Here is a 20,288-nt window from a genome sequence, read left to right on the forward strand (position 1 = left end):
TTTATTTATTTGTTTGTTTGTTTTAAGTTTGGTTTAACTTTTTATATTTAAATATATTTTAATTAAATTTATTTTATTTATTATTGATCTTCATCTCAAATATTAAACATGTCTTACGTCACATGTATTTTAGGAGTAAATACTGTATATAATTTTGTTCAAAATCATTTTCTAATTGTACTGCAGATTAATTCTTGTTTATTTATTTATTCAATTAAATATGATCACTTTGATCCAAAGTATTTGTTTGTTTATTTATGAGTATTTGAAGTGTTTAGGTTTATTTTTTAAAGAGGTATGTTTGATTTATAATGGTTTTATTGTACTGTAGAATGATCCTGTAATTATAATTTTTTCCTTGATTTTGTATTAATTGTGCAAAGCATGCAAAAAATCTTGCTCTCTTTTAATGCATTGCAAAGTTTCTTTAACCTCTTGATAGAATGTAAATGATTCAGGCTTTTCCCCAGTCTGTCCATTGTATATCTGGACCCATACTGTATTTGCGCCCCACACATGTTCGCGGCCATCAGGTGGCGCAGAGGGATAGACGTGACGAATTTGGAAAGAATTAAGAGGTGCATTTATTTACATGATGAACGAGCAGCCCCACAGGAACATTTACACGTCATCATCATCATCATCATTATTAGTCCAGAGAGACGGCCGCTTATTAATGCTCCTGTCCTCTCTCTCCTCATCGGTTCGGTTCTCTCATCATCATCAGTCGGGACTTAATGAGTTTGGCACTGATTAAAGCGCCTGTCTGCTGATGAATTGGGCTGGATTCCGCCTGTTCAACGCTCGCCCTTTAAAATGGAGTTTGTGGAGAGGAAACGGAGCAGGAAATCTAAGAGCTTTAAACTGGTCAGCGATGCAGGTAAGCGGGTTTCTTTATGGAGCAGACATGCAGACAATAGCGCAGAGACAGTGAGGCGTTACGTCAGCACGCTGGAATGCACCTGTGATACAATGTATCATTCCTGCTCGCAGCATCATGCATTATGACATCACGCCTCCACAGCGTTCTATTCCAGATGCGTTGTTGCGGTTTGAGTGGATTCGAAATGCTTTTAAACGCATTCGATTGTAAACGAATACAGCGATTCTTCTAGCATGTTAGAATACATGATGTTTAAGTGACGTGTACATGCGATGATGATCCAGAATGAGCTTCATAAGTCACGCGACCTACAGGTGGTCTGATGTTCGGAAGCGCAGCGTCTCTGGGTCACATCTGCACCGCTTACGTCACGCATAGCTCTGCTTTTGAGTAACATCACAGCTGTAGTTGGCATGACATGTCAAGCAGAGATGGCAGATTACACGCAAATGTTCTTCATTCGTTTTGGGCATGCCATTACACTCAACAGCATTGAAGAGGCATTCAAATGGTTATGCTATTGCAAAAAAACGCCTTTTCAGATGCATTTAAAATTTTAATTTTAAATTTAAAGAAATAAAACACTATTTCAATCCGATCTCACTCTCTAGTGTTAAAAACAATTCGATTTTATTACAATAACTTTCTTTGTTTCATCTTTCTTTACTTAGATTTATATTTCCATGTTACTCATCTGGTATCTGTTATTGCTGCAACACTTTACAATAAGTTCCCATTCGTTAACATTAGTTAATGCAACAAGTAACATTGTTTACAGCATTTATTCATCTTTGTTAATGTTAGCTAATAAAATTACAATTGTTCATGGTTAGTTCATATTAGTTGATGTTGCTTACTAATGTAAACAAATGAAACCTTATTGTAAAGTGTTACTGTTATTTCATTAAATAATCTTGTTATCTATTTGTACTCTGACAAAATAATAGTTTTTTGCTGATAGTGATTGTATTGTTATATGTGTAAGAATAATAAAACAAGCAGTGATGGCAGTAACATGCTATACTCCATTCAACAACTAACATTTTCTCATTCTTCTTATATTTATTATTTATTATTTATTATATAGTTTTATGACCTCGTGTTAAATGGGACTGCATGGAATTTACTGCAAGTATAATCACATATTTGAATTTATGTTATAATCTTAAACTGACATGATGAATAAAAAGATTCTTGTAATTGCGGATATTTTCATTATTCTCAAATATTTAACAACTATACTGAAAACAATAAGTTTAAATAAAATAAAGTGCTTCATGTAGTTAAATATAAATTAGCTGGTTTTATTCATGCCAAAATATTATTTAACATCATCAGGTTACACAAACACACACACACACACACACACACACACACACACACACACACACACACACACACACACACACATGTTGTGTTTCCATGTTTTATGGGGACTTTCCATAGACATAATGGTTTTTATACTGTACAAACTTTATATTCTATCCCCTAAACCTAACCCTACCCCTAAACCTAACCCTCACAGAAAACATTCTGCATTTTTACATTTTCAAAAAACACAATTTAGTATGATTTATAAGCTGTTTTCCTCATGGGGACCGACAAAATGTCCCCACAAGGTCAAAAATTTCGGGTTTTACTATCCTTATGGGGACATTTGGTCCCCACAAAGTGATAAATACACGCTCTCACATACACTCACACACACACACACACACACACACACACACACACACACACACACACACACACACACACACACACAGACAGAGACACACACACTCACACACACAGACACACTCTCACACACACACACACACACACACACACACACACACATACAAAGAAAAATACAATAATAATTTTAGTGGATAGATCAGGCAGAAAAATCTCCTTAACCCTAAAAATGGCAAGAAATAAACACACATCAGAAAATCAGTTTATTTGCTATTTTCCAACATATTATGGCCCAAATTTCCATTTATTACATTTCCTCCATCTTCAAAAAATTGCATTATTATTTTACAGCATGTAGAAATCATGAAAATTATATTGAAAATATTTGCCTGGAGGTCAGCTGACCTTTTATATACATTCATATTGTGAGTTGATGCCAGAGTTTATATATAGTGTTGCAGGGGTTAGGAATTTGCAAGGAAACCCCTTTTCAATATTTTACCCAAATTATTTCACCAACTCTCTCCCCAGAAATGTCTTTACCCTCCAGGATAACAAAAAAACAAAAAAATGTTTTATTGTGTGATAACCTTGGAGCAAAACATCAGTAGTTCATTTATCGCGATACTTAAAATCACAGGATTGTGTCATTCATTGTTATTTAAATGATGGCGTTATGGTGGGATGCATGTGCTTGTGTTGGCCAATAAACAATAGAATTGAAGACATGACCTTAGACTCAGTCTTCATAACCTAAAATCACAAGAGCCTCATTGTTTCCCTTCGTTTCTTGCAGATTTCAGCCACGAGCTGGATGATGTGGACCAGAATGACAGCGAAGGAGACCTGGACGCATCTGAGACTGAAGGTACCTCTCATTCATTATGAACATATTTGAGTGTGCATGGGCTCTATATGTTAACTGTGTGTCTCAGTCTGGTTAGGTGATGACGGGATGGAGATAAAGAGGCAGATAACAGGCATGATGCGCTTGCTGAGTGATAAGACGGGACGAGTGTACCAGCGGGTTGGACGAGAGGGGGAGACCCTCAAAAAGGAGCCCCAGGAAGAGGCCCTCAGCCTGCCTGTCACCCAGAGCCTGTCCCTTGAAAACCTCCAGTACGGCTGGAGCTCTGGCCTGCCTCTGGAGCACGGACAGAATGGCACCCACTCCAAAAACCAAAGGGTGCTGAATCACTCAAAAGCTTACGGTAACTGTCTCAGCAACACGATTGTGTGTAACCATCATTATATACAGTAGTCCCAAAAAGCATTTGGATTTATTGTTGTCTAATGCAAAGACATTCACATATTTTAAGTGTATATATATATAATTATATATATATATATTAGTGTGATTATTATGGTTTGAATTATGTATTGGGGCTTTTTGGGGGGTTTGTATATTTTGTATAAGTAACTGTTGATTTAACTTGTTAATTAAGTGCAATTAATCGAATTATTTATATGTATAATTTATTATGTATATTATATTTATGATTATTTTGAGTATTATTTAGTGCATTCTTTTTATTTAGGGGCAAGTATTGATTTATGGGATTAATTGTAATTAATTTGATTAGTTAATCAGCTTCTCGTGTAATTAATTCTATTCAAACTTTAAATTGATTGACAGCCCTAATTTAAAATGTTTATTTTCTATTTGATTAATAGATTTTTTTTGCACTGAATTATTTGATAAAGTTAAATTTACAAACCCCCCAAAAAGTCCCAATACATAATTCAAACTATAATTATCAAAATATTATCAAAATAATTGTATAGTTATATTTTAAATATAACTATATATATATACTCTATATTATATATTTGAAATTATAAATATATATATATATATATATATATATATATATATATATATATATATATATATATATAAAGCAACTGTAGATTAAACATGTTAATTCAGTGCTATTAATCTAATTATTTAAATGTATAATTTATTATGTATATTATGTGTATAATTATATATATATATATATATATATTATTTAAAATCATTTTAATTATTATATTTTAAATTATGTATTGGTGGGCTTTTTCAGCAAATATTGATATAAACAATTAATTGCAATTAATTAAATTTATTTATCGGCATCTCATGTAAATAAATTAGCTAAAACTGTAATCTAAAAATTATAAAAATGATTTTTTATATGAAATTATTTTTTTTGCATTTTATGCATTTAATTGACAGCCTTAGAATAAATAAAAGAAGAAGAATTATAATAAAGCCTGATCATATTACTTGTATTATTATTTTAATTGTTATATATTGAATTATGTTTATTTAGGGGCCTTTAATTATTTATTAATAATTAATACATTAATTATTATAATAAACGGACATATGAATATCATATCTATATATACTGCATGTGTATTGTTATATATTAAATTATGTGTATTTGGGCATTTCAGCAAATATCGATATATGTGATTAAATTGCAATTAATTAAAAAGTTTACATGTTAATCAATTGACAGCCCTTATTTCTTCATTTAAATGACACTTTTACCCAAAAAAACTTATTACAATTGAAAAAACAGTGATTACAGGTACAGTGTCTCTGGGGTTAGTTGTCTTATTTAAGGCCTTAATAGGGACACCTTTTGTTATTGGGGTTTAACATGATATTGAATGCCTTTAGTGTTAGTGCAGCTCTGCTTTTGGTCAAATGACTTCAGTTAGACCCTTATAGGCGATCTTTCCAGGGGATGCTGTAAGATGTGACTGTGGGCTACAGAATGATGTATTGTCTGCTGCCGTGGCAGCAATTGTCTAGACAGTGTTGGATAAAGCAACAAACACATAATGTCTGTCTCCTGTAAACAAAGACACAATACTCCCATTCTGTCTATTGGACACACACACACATACACACACATACACTGGAGTCAGTAAGTCAGACATCATCGATGGTTGTCGTTGTGTTGACGATGCATGTGTGTTCTGATTCAGACACGGCCTTGCCCGCTGCGCCGGCTGCCATGGCAACTGAGCCCAGCTGCTGTATGTGCAACTGTAAGAGCACCCTTCAGGCCATTCTGCTGGAGTTACGTACCATGAGAAAACTAATCCAAACTCAAAGAGGTATATCACACACACCCTGACAAAATTGCTTACATGCTGTTGTTAAGTAAGTTGTTATTTCTATTTGATCTGACCTTTAAAAATTAAATGTATTCCGGTTCATTTAGTCATGTTAAATACGATTTGATGGTACAGTAATACCTACACATACAAGAACACACATACAATGCAATTCTATTAACCCCTTAAAACTCTGGAGCATTTTTGGGCTGCTGTCTGCAATTATTCACACTCACATGTAAAAGTTCACCATTCATAAACACTGTGGACTAATTGCAAAAAAATGTGTCTAATTCTTCAGAGAACCCCCCAGATAAAATAAAAAAGACTCCAATTTGGGCCTGGGTAGCTCAGTGGTAAAAGACGCTGAATACCACACCTGGAGTTCGCTAGTTTGAATCCCAGGGCGTGCTGAGTGACTCCAGCCAGGTCTCCTAAGCAACCAAATTGACCCGGTTGCTAGGGAGGGTAGAGTCACATGGGGTAACCTCCTCGTGATCGCCATAATGTGGTTCTCACACATGGTGAGTTGAGCGTGGATGCAGCGGTGGATGGCTTGAAGCCTCCACACACGCTATGTCTCTGTGGCAACGTGCTCAACAAACCATGTGATAAGATGCACGGGCTGGCGGTCTCAGACGCGGAGGCAACTGGGATTCGTCCTCCGCCACCCGGATTGAGGCGGATCACTACGCCACCACGAGGACCTAAAAGGACACATTTGGAATTGGCCGTTCTAAATTGGGAGAAAAAGGGGAAATAATAATAATAATAAAAAAAGACTCCAATTATTCTTAAATAATATTGCATGTGTTTATAATATTATTAATAACAGAATTCTATTTAAAAAAAAAGTTGTCCCAAAATCTCACTTTGAAAAGCCTCATTTTATTCCACTAGACGGCAGCAAGCACTAGAAAAAGTTTTTTTTATCTATCACATTCCATCACAATATACAGATGTGAAATGTAGGGGGCGCTCTAACGCATTTTAGCCCTCACAGATGTGCTCGTCATAGACATTCAGTCTAATGTTCAGTTCAAGCAACACCCTCATTATTTCATTGAATATCTCGGCCTCTGAGTGGACTACAAGCTCAATCTAGGTGTCATTAGAAAGATGAGACACTCCCTTTTACGATATATAGAAATGTTTCATCAATAGTTGAAAACATATTTTCTGATGACTTGTTTTGCATGCTTTCCTTCTGGATGGCATATTGTGTTCTGGACATCTAAGACATAACATTAGATTATTCACACAAGCAAGCTCATGGTCAAGTAAAAAATTGCTAAATTGTTTAGAAAACTGCCTATAGTAAAAGTAGGTTTTTGGCTACTTGGGGGTTACATCCGCAGTTATCAGAGCATAAAAGAGATGTATGTATTTGATGACTTATAGAAATCCTATTTCACTTTGTGATTCTTTTGAAAAATCTTTCGAACTGTGGTATTAGGGTGACACAATAAACTATACAGTCATATTCCAGAGAATGAGAGCTTTCATTTGATATATGACTTGTCCTAAACCCTTTGATTTTCATATAAATATTTCTACCCCATTACCTCTGTAACGCTTGAGTAACGAGGCAGACGAGGAGATGCGGATCCAAACGCAGTTTGAACTTTATTAGACAAAGAAACACAAAGTAAACAACCCACGATGGGGAAAAGAAACATAAACTAGTTAAGCTAACCACGATAGACACAAACAGGGAACTAGGGAGAGAAGCACACACCAGGCTAACATCAAACAACGATAGACAACGAGTGAACAAAGAAACAGGGTATAAATACATAGACATGGGAAAAGGGGCCAATGAAAGAACAGAACTCAAACAAGATAACAAGGTGATTAACAGAAACCAAAGGCAAATTAACAAGGGCAGGTGAAAACAATGAACAGTGAACACGAGGGAAAACAAGACTATGGAGGTACAAGGGTGACAAAAGTGAAAACTAAGGAATACCAAAAGTGACAAAATTACAAACAAAGGGCAACAGAGACAAGACAGGGTAACCGTTACAACCTCTAGGGGGTGCACATTTTTAATGCAAATATTTTGGAGCTTTTATTTGTTATTTTAAGTGATGGCTATCTTTGAAAAGTTCAGATTCTAAGCTTTCAGATTATACCTTAGTATATGCCTGACTTATGTAAATGGAGACTTGAAAGTTTTTAGCACATATGTTTTTTTGAGATATAGCTCCTCCCATTTGGACCAGCTGACAGATCCATAGATATAGCTCCTCCCATTTGGACCAGCTGACAGAGCCATAGATATAGCTCCTGCCATTTGGACCAGCTGACAGATCCATAGATATAGCTCCTCCCATTTGGACCTGTTGACAGATCCATAGATATAGCTCCTCCCATTTGGACCTGCTGACAGATCCATAGATATAGCTCCTCCCATTTGGACCAGCTGACAGATCCATAGATATAGCTCCTCCCATTTGGACCTGCTGACAGATCCATAGATATAGCTCCTCCCATTTGGACCTGCTGACAGATCCATAGATATAGCTCCTCCCATTTGGACCAGCCGACAGATCCATAGAGTTTAAGTGGTAGGTTATAAAATGTCCAAACCAGAGGGCAAATATTGCCCCTAAATGCAAACGTTAATTTCTAACCCTATTAGGGACAATTTGTTTTTGTCTATAAAACTCATTTTAAGCATTTAAGCATAAACCTTTAGATCAAAAAGATTTTAAGATCATGACAAACGTGCATTCAGTCAAGTGCATCCAACCTTTTGACTGGTACTGTACTGGTACTTTATTGCATTCTCAGGAACTCAGGACAAACAGGGTTCCCACGTTCCAATTTCAGCATCCCGTTCCTCAATCTCCAGGAGGAGGAGCCGAAAAAGAAGGCCAGGCCACAGAGTGACAGTCTTGACCACGCCCACTAAAAGAACCACACCTCCATCGCCGCCTTCTGAGGCTGATGCTGTAAAGGAATCCGATCAGAGAGAAAGACAGTCCAAAGAGGACACGCCCTCCACAGTGGTGACATGTATCCCAGATCCCATTCCCATTCCCAGTGTGAAGACTCCTCCCCCTCACTACAACGTAAACAGAGTACAAAACACCACTGAGGTACATCAGTGACAAGCATCACTTTTACTGTTGCACATTAACAAATCTCTAAAAGTAATAAACTTCAGTAACTTGTTTCACACTGTTTGTGCTACAGACACAAATGATCAGGGTTGGGAGTAACGGAATGCATGTAACGGGATTACGTTTGTAATCAGAATACAGCTACTTTCAAAAAGTATTTGGATTACTAAAGAGATTACTTTGCATTTTATTGTAATTTATTTGATTTAATATTTAGGATATTCAGTTGGAAAACATTTAATATATTGTTATAGTGTTAGTATAGTATACATTGTTTGTTACGGTTATTTCATGTATACACCATGTGCTCTTATTAGCCAATCAGATGTGGCTACGTCATTACGTAGGGATTAGTTCTGCTTGTTTACATTTAGCATCAGTATGCTCGTAGGCTCCGGTGCGGATGGTTGTACATAAACCCATCAGCGCTGGGCAAGAGCATAAAACCCCCGTTATGTAAGTTCGCTATGTCTTAATCAGTAAAGTGAAATTACTGAACAGATTCTATTTGTTGTGTGCTTCTCTTCACGCCTCCACGGACACTGAGAAACTAACACGAGAAACACAACAAGTGGTGTCAGAAGCTGAGCGTGATTGACAGTCATTAGCGACTTGTGAGTGTTGTGAAGTGCTGGGACATCCTTTGTGAATCGATGTACATTATTATCACTGCCAAACGCTGTTGTGAAGAAGTATTAAAGACTGATTAACCTCGTTTGGTCGCCGCATTGAACATAAACTCACGACATTAAGGGCTGCACGAAGTTTCCTTTTCCCCATCGGAGAGGCGTACCGCTGGCAGTCTGCCAAAGCTAGCTGCTGTTGGCTGCCTGCCAACTTTCACAGACACTACTAAATAGCCCTGCAAATCTACATCGAAGTTCAAAAACTACAGAATATATATATATATATATATATATATATATATATATATATATATATATATATATATATATATATATTATATATAGAGAAAAAAATAAATACATAAACAAAAAATCGCAATTCAAGCTAAATTGTAATACAACATGGATGTGAGTGAGCCCGAAGTCCAACTTGGAGCATCAGCTGCTTCAGACCCCCCACAATGGCTACAGGCTGTGCTGTCACAACAAAATAAGCAACTCCAACATGCCATTTCGCCTCTGCTCCAAAGATTGGAAGCGACGGAGGCTAGTTTGTTTGCCCTCACGCAGCAGCCTCATACCAGTAAGGTAACACATGATCCCCGCCAACATGACGACTCTACCACACTTGCAACTGCCCCTGATAGAACCGTTATGACAGATGGCGATGCTACAGGGCCTTCAGATGCTGAACAGCTTTTTGCTGCTGAGCTTGCGGTCATTGATAGACATGTACGGAGCCCAATTACTCCAACTTCCTCCACACCTGGCCCTGATGTGAGACCTAGAAGCCGTGCACAGGGACCCAGCCATTATAATGGCTCTTTCAACTTGGGCCCAAACATGCACACACCTTTAACTCCTGCAGCGCCCAACAATCACCTCACAACCCCTCGTGGTAGAGCTTCAGATGGACCTAAAGTTAAACTTGACACTTACGATGGTAAGGATGACTGGGACTCCTTCATCATCCCTTTTGAGAGCAGAGCTGTCATTTACAGATGGAGTACAATAGAGAGAGTGGATAAACTCCATGAATGTCTACGAGGAGCTGCTGTTAGATATCTGTGCTCATTACCCGAACACATACGTGAAGATTACTTTCTGCTGAAAGAACAGCTGGCTTTCCGATTTGGCCAGAAAGAGCCTCCTACCACAGCACGGAGGAGACTTGGAGAACTGCACCAGTCTAAAGAAACTGTATCGGAGTTCGCAGAGGAGGTTCACAGGCTGGTCATTTTAGCTTATCCTGGAGTTGACACTGAGCTCAGGGAGAAAATTGCTGCTGATGCTTTTCTCAAAGGCCTGCGCAACCAGAAAGTGGCATACGAGGTTATGAACCGTGACCCTGTATCACTGGATGAGGCACAACGGCTAGTATCATCTTATGAACACAATTTCAAAGCCACACTCGGACGAGACTGTAATCAGAAGGGGAGGACACGTCGACTATCCTGGGCTGATCAAGACATGGACTCTGATGAGGAGCCACCGGCCTTGCAGTCACGTAGAGTGCAGTCACAGCCGGGTTATGTTACACAACACCAGTGGCAAACACTCATTGATAAAGTTGATAAGCTCCAACCAGCCATAGGCCGCCTGCCTCCTTCCTCTTCTGTTGCTCTTCCTTCTTCTGTAAGACCCACCCAACAAATAAATTCCAGTATGGCAGTTCAGTCAGAAAGAGGACGTGCAACTCAGACCTCTTTCAAGTCAAGCAGATACAGACAGCAAAATGCCAGCCCCACCAGAGCATCTAGCGGGTCATGTTTCCAGTGTGGAGAGGAGGGACATTTCAAACGAAACTGCTCACGGTCCCCCAGTCCATCTACAAGTCCCCCTGCAAATACTGTGGCCAGAATGGAGCCCTCAAATCAAAATCACTCCGAACAGGCAGAGCAGAGTCCGTCTATTGTGCATGTGAGCAGAGCTGAGTGTCGAGGGCCCAGTTTAATGATTTTGCTGACTGTTGATGGCGTACCAGTTAATGCGGTTATAGACACGGGTGCTGAGGCTACAATAATGTCTGAAGAGACGTACAGCAAATTACCCACTAAATCACCTTCAGGACTGAAAAATGTGTGTCTCCGAAATGCAGAAACTGGAAGGGAGATGTCAGCAACAGGCGGAGTGAAAGTGGAATTCAGAATTGGCACAAAGGTGTTGGAGTGGACAGTATGCATTGCACCAATTCTTGATGCCCTGCTCCTGGGCTTAGATGTCTTAAAAGCTGCTGATTTTACCATACATGCCTCTGGTAAAGTGTTTATGGGCTCTGAACTCATGCCAGCCTATATATCCGAAGGCAAGGGCCCAGACTATGCCATTTCGAGAGTGATGTTAGAAAGTGATGTTACTGGGCCGCCAGAGTGTGAATGTTTAGTTTGGGGTGTGGTAGACGACCCAAAACCAGAACTCCCGGCTGTTCTAGAGCCTGTTAGCCTGGCTGATGGAGTGTCTTCAGGCAGCATCATGATTAACATGGAACAGAGGATCCCAGTCAGGCTATGCAATGTCACAGCTTCAAGTAGACCCTTATTACGAGGAGTCTGTTTGGGTGTCCTCATTGAAACATATCCTGATGCTCGAGAGGAGGAAGATAGAGCCTACTTAGTTCCAGGTGACACTCCATTGTATGCAAAAGGCGGGAACTCAGTGCCACAAGATCTTGACAATGAGCCGCCTGATGAGCATGACATAAGGAGGGTGTCGTCACCAAACTCTCTTGACCTTCCAGAGCACCTCAGACAGTTGTTTACTTCTGCAAGCAAAACGCTCACTGAACAGCAACAAGAGATGTTAGTAGCTTTGCTTAGTGAATATCAAGCAGTTTTTGCAGCAACTGATGATGATCATGGGAAGTTTTCTGCTTTGCAGCACAGCATAGACACAGGAATGTCTAAGCCTGTTCGACAGCCAGTACGACGTACCCCTTTAGGGTTCTGGAATGAGGAGGAAACACATCTTAAGAAAATGCTTGATTCCGGTATTGTTGTCCCCTCAAGCTCAGAAAGGGCTTCCCCTATTGTCCTTGTCAGGAAAAAGGATGGGGGTTCGCTGGTGCGTAGATTATCGCCAGCTTAATGATCTTATCATCAAGGACGCATATCCCCTACCAAAAATAGAGGAATGCCTGGACGTGCTGGGTGGTGCAAAGACATTCTCAACACTTGACCTTCAGTCAGGATATTGGCAGATTGAAATGAATAAAAAAGACAGATCCAAGACTGCTTTTGTGATGAGGTATGGGCTATATGAGTACACCAGAATGCCATTTGGTCTGTGTAATGCACCCAGTACATTCCAGAGGGCCATGGAGCTGGTTCTACGAGGGTTGCAGTGGGACACTTTACTGATATACCTGGATGACATAATCATTTTTGGTGAAGATGTGGAACAGTGTATGGAGCGCCTCACAGAGGTTTTTCAGAGGTTGCAAAAATATGGACTAAAGCTGAAGCCCTCAAAATGTCAGCTGCTAAAAGACGAAGTCACGTTGGCGTACCAGTTTCTTGGTCACGTTGTGAGCGGCGAAGGAATTAAGACCAATCCAGCCCTCATTAGTGACGTTAGAAACTGGAAGTCCCCAACCAGTGTCCAGGAACTCCAGTCTTTCCTGGGTCTGTGCAACTATTACAGGAGGTTTGTTGCCAAGTTTGCTGAAATCACTACACCCTTGACAATGCTACTCAAGAAAGGGAGTCCTTTCTCCTGGGAAGAGGAGCAGAGAAAGGCCTTTGAACATCTTAAAAGGAGCCTCACAACTGCACCCATCTTGGTGTTCCCAATTACATCTGGACAGTTTGTCTTGGACACTGATGCGTCCAACCAGAGCATTGGAGCAGTGCTCTCACAGTTACAGTGGGGAAGAGAAAGTTATCTCTTTTGCCAGCTGTCTCCTCACACCAGCTCACCAGAGGTACTGTGTCACACGTAAGGAACTCCTAGCAGTTGTCAGGTTCACAAGACAGTTCCGCCACTATTTGCTGGGGTCTAACTTCTTACTCAGGACCGGATCACAGCAGTCTAACGTGGCTATACAGGTTTAAGAGACCAGAAGGCCAACTGGCTAGGTGGCTCGAAGAACTCAGTCAGTACAATTTTGTCATCGAGCATAGGCCAGGTACACACCATTCCAACGCTGACGCTCTGTCCCGAAGGACTCTGAATGAAGAACCTTGTGACTGTTATCAAGCAGGAAGAGAGCTAGATAGCTTGCCATGCAAGGGCTGTCGCTTCTGCCGTAAGCTCCACCATCAATGGGCCAGATTCGAGGAAGATGTCGATGATGTCATCCCCTTGGCAGAAAGACGCACACACTACCTTGACCCTCAGAATGAGGGTAGTTGCACTAACACTCCCAGTGACCTTAACAAAGTAGGTGATGACAACTCAGGTCTTTCCTCAAACTGGCTGCAACCGCTAAGTCCAGAAAGTCTCAGGAAAGAACAGTTAGCTGACCCAGACCTTTCAATTCTCCATAAATGGATGTCTGATGCCTCTTTACCTGCTAAGGATGAGGTCATGATGCAGAGCCCAGCGGTTCGCAAGTACTGGCTGTGTTGGTCTCAAATAGAGATACAAGATGGGGTCCTCTATTACTGGTGGGAGGATGTAAATGGAGGTATGTCATCTCTGCGCTTACTTGTTCCTGTTTCCCTGAAGAATGAGGTTCTCCAATCCCATCACAATCCAGCACAAGCGGGTCATGCAGGGGAGGAGAAGACGCTTATGCGTCTCCGCAGGTGTTACCAATGGTACAATATGGGGAACGATGTACGCCTTTTCGTCAAGAAGTGCCCACAGTGTAGTTCCTGTAAAACAACCAGTCCAATGGGGAGGGCCAGGCTACAGAACTACCAGGCTGGAGCACCTATGGACAGACTCCACCTTGATGTCCTAGGGCCATTCCCAGAATCCAAGTCAGGCAACAGGTACATTCTAGTTATAATCGATCAGTTTACCCGCTGGGTAGAGGCATTTCCTGTCCCTGAACAAGGAGCTGAGACAACAGCAAAGAGTTTGGTGTTTGACTTCATATCACGCTTTGGGGCTCCCCTCGAGATTCACACGGACCACGGACGGAACTTTGAGAGTTCGCTGTTCACAGAGGTTTGTTGCCTGTTACAAGTAACTAAGACCCGGACCACACCATATCATCCAGCTTCCAGCGGGCAAGTGGAAAGGTTCAATAGAACGCTCTTGCAGATGATACGGTGTTATGTGGACAAAAGTCAACGAAATTGGGATTAACATCTTCCCCTACTCACTGCAGTGTACAGGAGCACTGTGCATTCAGCGACAGGCTTCACGCCAAATCAGCTGATGTTGGGGCGAGAAGATTTCCAGCCACATGACATCTGGCTAACGACGGCTGAGGTTACCAGGGAAGCCAAAGGTACACCTGAGTTTGTCCAAGAACTGCAAGCTAATCTGCAGCAGGCTCATCAAGTAGCGCGCCAGAAGTTGCGCTTCACTCAGACTCGCCAGAAAAAGGTCTATGACTTATGAGCCAGAGAGAAGTCCTATCAAGTAGGGGATCTTGTATCAGTGAGGGTCAGTAACAGGAGAAAGGGTTACAGTCCAAAACTCCAACCCCCATGGTAAGGGCCATTGGTCGTCACAGCATGGCTTGGACCAGTGCTCTACCGAGTCAGGGACAGACGAGGTGAGAAAGTACTGCATCATGGTCGCTTACAACCCTATCTAAGTGACCACATACCTGCCTGGATGCAGCGTCTGCGACACAAATATACCTGCACCGAGGAAGGCTCCCTGGTTCCAATAACTGCTCAGTTACCTGTTGCCACAGTGGCAGAAGCACCAAACTTGTCATCTTCTGACAACTCTGTGTCGGAAGAGCCTCTAACCCTTCCTGTAACGGACTCTAATGGTGACCCTAATCCCAGTGGAAAAGAGGGGACGAAGACAAAAAGGGGGCGACTTGTTCGAGCCCCAAGTCGTTATATGGACTAAAGAAGAAAATAGAAGACAACAAAAAGTTAACTGTTAACCCTCAGTCGTGCAGAAGGGACTCTGCAGAGCTAAGAGGGGGGTGGTGTTATAGTCTTAGTATAGTATACATTGTTTGTTACGGTGTTAATTCAGTATACATTGTTTGTTACGGTTATTTCATGTATACACAATGTGCACTTATTAGCCAATCAGATGTGGCTACGAATTACGTAGGGATTAGTTCTGCTTGTTTACATTTAGCATCAGTATGCTCGTAGGCTCCGGTGCGGATGGTTGTACATAAACCCATCAGCGCTGGGCAAGAGCATAAAACCCCCGTTATGTAAGTTCGCTATGTCTTAATCAGTAAAGTGAAATTACTGAACAGATTCTATTTGTTGTGTGCTTCTCTTCACGCCTCCACGGACACTGAGAAACTAACACGAGAAACACAACAATATAAATGATGCGATCTGAGGAGCGTTTGAACAGCAGTGAAACACTTTGTTATGATGTGACATTCATACGAGCGCTTGTTCGTATGTTGTTGTGAGTAAAAGGTGGATATGACGTTATTGATGAACTTTCCCTTTGAAGCTTATTAGAGGAGCTACATCGTGATTCTACAGCTTAATAAAACCAGTTAGAAACGCTCATGATGAAGCATAAATCCAATAAATACACGATTATATGCCTTGTCAATGTTTTTATGCAGTTAGGGTATTGTTACAAGAAATGCTAACCAATGTAGCCTTTAGCATCAGATAGAAATCTACAAATAATATATGTCCTGCCTCATTCTATGAACGTAATCCACATATGATCCGAAAAGGATGCTAATGTGTTCACTCTGTGGGGTTTTGGAGTAAGTTTGGAGCAGCAGAAATAGTTCATCTTGTGTAAATTGTCATGTGAACATTTAGCTTTATGCTAAGCTAAAATGCTATTTCTTGCCTATACATGCATCTTATGGGCACAGTTATATTTTGTAATGAATTATATTAAGAAAATTAACATTAGAGCATAAGATCTTTGATATTAGGACAAAAAAAAATAAAAACATTCTTAGTGAGAATTTAAATAAAAATAAAATCCTTAAAACAAGAAAAATTTACTTTAGCAGCAAAACTGCAAAAGATACATTAAAGATACATTACTGATTAATCTAACAGAACATGTTACAAATTACATTTTACAGCATGTATTCTGTAATCTGTAGTGGATTACTTAAAAAAAAAAAGTTACATTCCCAACCCTGCAAATAATACCTCAAATTGTGTGGCTTGTTTTGCAGATGCGTGCTTTTACTTTCTAAAGTGACCCGACTTTGGATTTTGTTTTGTCAAATAGACAACAAAAGCCCATAGACTTACATTAAAGGAGGGTCTTGGGCTATATCTAGGGACCTGAATAGCGTAGAGACTTGGGGGTGGGCTCTTTTGATTTGAACCACCATATAGCAAGCACTCATCCTAGCGACCACCTAACAACACCCTAGCAACTACATAGCAATGCACTAAAACACTCCTTTACACACATGTAGTGCTTGCATTGCAGTATATACCTTGAGTGTTGCAATTCATAAAAAAAATAAACAACAGCCACAGTAAATCAGATCATGCTTGGAACGCTAGAAATGGTGGGGTTTAAGTACACAAGTATTGTTTCACAAATGAGCCCTATTTTAAGTGCTCAAGCATTAATCTATGCCATAAGTCATAAGCATGAAGTCAATGGGCATGGCCTTGTAGTTTTGGTGTTTTAATGTAAGCATGCACTAAGTCCGGGTGCAAGTGGGTTTCTCAACGCACAAAAACTCTGGACCAAATGCAATTTAATTCTGAGGTTCTTCTCCGGTTATTCCACCTTCTGCGTCCATGGAGTCCATTCCCTCAAGCACCAATGATTTAAACATGGGCGGAGCCAGGAGGGGGGTGAGGCAGAGAAGTTTGGCGACCTTACTAAGTTTGTACAGAGATGTTTTCAGCTCTAAAGAGCTAAGTTGTGCCAAAAAATGACCCAAAAAATGACTAAAACAGCAGTTGCGAGTGGGGTGGCCAGGCTTCGGTCCATGGTGGCCACAGCCACCCCTGGCCTCCCCTTAGCTCCGTCACTGGTTTAAAAAAAGCCAGCTCATTCATAAGAAGTTGGTTGTGTAAATAGACTGTAAGCAATGAATTAGAAGAATAGAAATATGGATGTACGGTCTTTCGTGCATGATTTTTAAAATATATAAAAATGACATCCCGTAACATGCAACACGGTCAATGTAATTTATATGGTGAATTTGTGGATTGTGAAATGTTTTTAGTATTGTTTAATCGAATGTCTCGTAAATGTTTATCAACACCCTTATTTTCTGTCTTATTCGGCCAAAGGTGTAATTGTGGGAAAATTGCAATGTGTGTCTATATGTGTTCTTTCCGAAGTACGACCGGGGGCGTGTATTCATTTTGTTTATTAATCTCTCTCCCAGCCGGAGGTGCAGTTGGCCGAGGATTATGATGTATTTATTCCTAAAGCACAGTTGGACTCGATCTTACTGAACTACACCCGCTCTGGCAGTCTGCTCTTCAGGAAACTGGTGTGCGCTTTCTTTGACGACGCCACGTTGGCCAACTCGCTGCCTAACGGTAAGAGGAAGAGAGGTCTGAACGACACCAGGAAAGGACTTGATCAGAACATAGTGGGCGCCATTAAAGGTGTGTGAAAGTAACAACTAAACCAGAACACAATTTACACAACATCAGTGTAGAGGAGAACTGTATACTGAATTTTGTATATATATCTATATATATATATATACTGTATACACCCAAGTAATGTACTTGAAATTAATCAATGTAATTGAAAGTTGTAATTGTAATTTGATTACAAGAATTTTAAATGTAATGTTACACTAACTTTTATACTAAAAAGTAATTATTTACAGTAATTAATAACTTTTAATTACATTACTTGCAACATATCTATCTATCTATCTATATATATATATACTGTATACACCCAAGTAATGTACTTGAAAGTAATCAATGTAATTGAAAGTTGTAATTGTAATTTGATTACAATAATTTTAAATGTAATGTTACACTAACTTTTATCCTAAAAAGTAATTACATTACAGTAATTAATAACTTTTAATTACATTACATGCAACATATCTATATCTATATATATATGTACTGTATACACCCAAGTAATGTACTTGAAAGTAATCAATGTAATTGAAAGTTGTAATTGTAATTTGATTACAATAATTTTAAATGTAATGTTACACTAACTTTTATCCTAAAAAGTAATTACATTACAGTAATTAATAACTTTTAATTACATTACATGCAACATATCTATATCTATATATATATGTACTGTATACACCCAAGTAATGTACTTGAAAGTAATCAATGTAATTGAAAGTTAGTAATTGTAATTGTAATTTGATTACAAGGATTTAAAATGTAATGTTACACTAACTTTTAAACTAAAGTAATTATTTTACAGTAATTAATAACATTTACATTACACCCAATGTTATATACATATATATAATGTTATATCATGTATTTTAATCAAATGTATATATATCAGTGGCCCCCAAAAGTATTTAATAATTAAGCTACACCTAAAATATCAAATCAAGTGGCGCTTATTTTAAACAGAGACGGCACATGCACATTTTGCAAGCAACACATTTCACCAAACATAAGTTGTTTTGCTTTTTTAAATGATAAAATAATTATATATACTGCTCAAAATGAAGACTTCGTCAAACGTTAGTGGAACATATTCATAGTAAATGTGCTGAACTACACCTGTGGTCGCCTGTGTGAACTAGAGGGGAACTGACTGCATACGTCCACTTCAAATCACGCTGAAACCTGATGGTTACAAATAAATACATAAGTTAGTTTTTACAATATAGCATCATCTGGTTTGGTCATGTTTGTGTCTAATTCAGTGACATACAGACACTCAGTATTCCTGTGACTTTGTGGGCCACTGTATGGATATACAGTCTTCATAAAGAGATTGAGATGGTCTTAACGGAGCTTGCTAAATATTTAACATGTGTATATGTGTGTGTACAAATTTAGTGTTCACAGAAAAGTATTGCACTGCCAATGGAATTGAGAAGCTTCCCGGCCCCCGAGACTGGGTCCAGATTCTACAAGACCAGATTAAACTTGCCCGTCGGCGCTTAAAAAGAGGTGAAATCATGTGAGAAAAAGAAATACATGACACAGGAAATGAAATAAAGCAGAGGGGGAAAGAGAGAGATTCAGAGATTGATGTTCTGCCAGTCGAGTCCTATATAAATACAGTATGAATCGATCATTAAATGTTCATTTAAAAATGCTTAAATGCCAGTTTCAATTGATTTTTTAGTATTCATTTGCAGCAGAGACGGCCTCAGAAAGTAATGAGATCCTGCACAGGACATGTACAGACAAAACAGGTACTCACGTGCAGGGACTTTGAATGCATTATGTCATTCTGAATGATGCATAAATGTCTTTTGTAATTGTGTGTGCGTGTGGATGCATGCTTGTGTGTTTCAAAGCACATGGAGGATTTACATTAGTATTGCATCATCTTTGCATCATCTGCATCATCTTCGCTTTGTGTTAATTTTCAGAGGAGCGTCCGGGGACTTTTGTGAAAGTGGAAACTGTGGCAAAATGGTACTGAATGCACACCTGAAGTGAGTGGCATTATTCTTCTGTTCCGCAGGTGCTGCTCATGAGAGAACCGACGGTCCAGTTGCCATTGACACTGCCTGAACAGACACTGTTTTCAACAAAATGCAGCTTCGAAGAGTTGCAAAAAAAGTCATTTTTACTTTTTTGGTTTTACTTTGTTCTTTTGAAATTCTCACGAAATGCAACGTTAGACAAATGTAACATT

At 39.4% G+C, this 20,288-nt stretch overlaps 1 protein-coding gene across 3 annotated transcripts; it reads left to right on the plus strand.

Moving 5' to 3' along the window:
* Window positions 1-571: 571 nt before the first annotated feature.
* Window positions 572-20,249, plus strand: bend7 (BEN domain containing 7). Of its 3 annotated transcripts, none has more exons than XM_052151851.1 (9): window positions 572-880; window positions 3,357-3,428; window positions 3,496-3,771; window positions 5,543-5,674; window positions 8,471-8,778; window positions 17,860-18,085; window positions 19,478-19,591; window positions 19,783-19,839; window positions 20,115-20,249. In XM_052151851.1, exons 1-9 carry the CDS (start codon window positions 817-819, stop codon window positions 20,162-20,164), a joined length of 1,299 nt encoding a protein of 432 aa, XP_052007811.1. In that variant the 5' UTR covers window positions 572-816; the 3' UTR covers window positions 20,165-20,249. The 3 variants fall into 3 exon arrangements, with proteins under 3 accessions (XP_052007811.1, XP_052007812.1, XP_052007809.1); XM_052151852.1 differs by having other exon boundaries at window positions 19,786-19,839; XM_052151849.1 differs by having other exon boundaries at window positions 20,020-20,176.
* The last annotated feature ends 39 nt before the right edge of the window (window positions 20,250-20,288 follow it).

This window comes from Xyrauchen texanus, chromosome 21 (assembly GCF_025860055.1).
Source record: "Xyrauchen texanus isolate HMW12.3.18 chromosome 21, RBS_HiC_50CHRs, whole genome shotgun sequence".
In the NCBI taxonomy this organism is placed as follows: Eukaryota; Metazoa; Chordata; class Actinopteri; order Cypriniformes; family Catostomidae; genus Xyrauchen; species Xyrauchen texanus.

Excerpts from the sequence above, each read along its gene's own strand:
- bend7 (XM_052151849.1), top strand. The coding sequence starts at position 817 with ATGGAGTTTGTGGAGAGGAAACGGAGCAGGAAATCTAAGAGCTTTAAA. Across the intron at positions 881-3,356 it reads TAAACTGGTCAGCGATGCAG|ATTTCAGCCACGAGCTGGAT; the intron begins GTAAGCGGGTTT and ends CGTTTCTTGCAG. Across the intron at positions 8,779-17,859 it reads GAGTACAAAACACCACTGAG|CCGGAGGTGCAGTTGGCCGA; the intron begins GTACATCAGTGA and ends TCTCTCTCCCAG.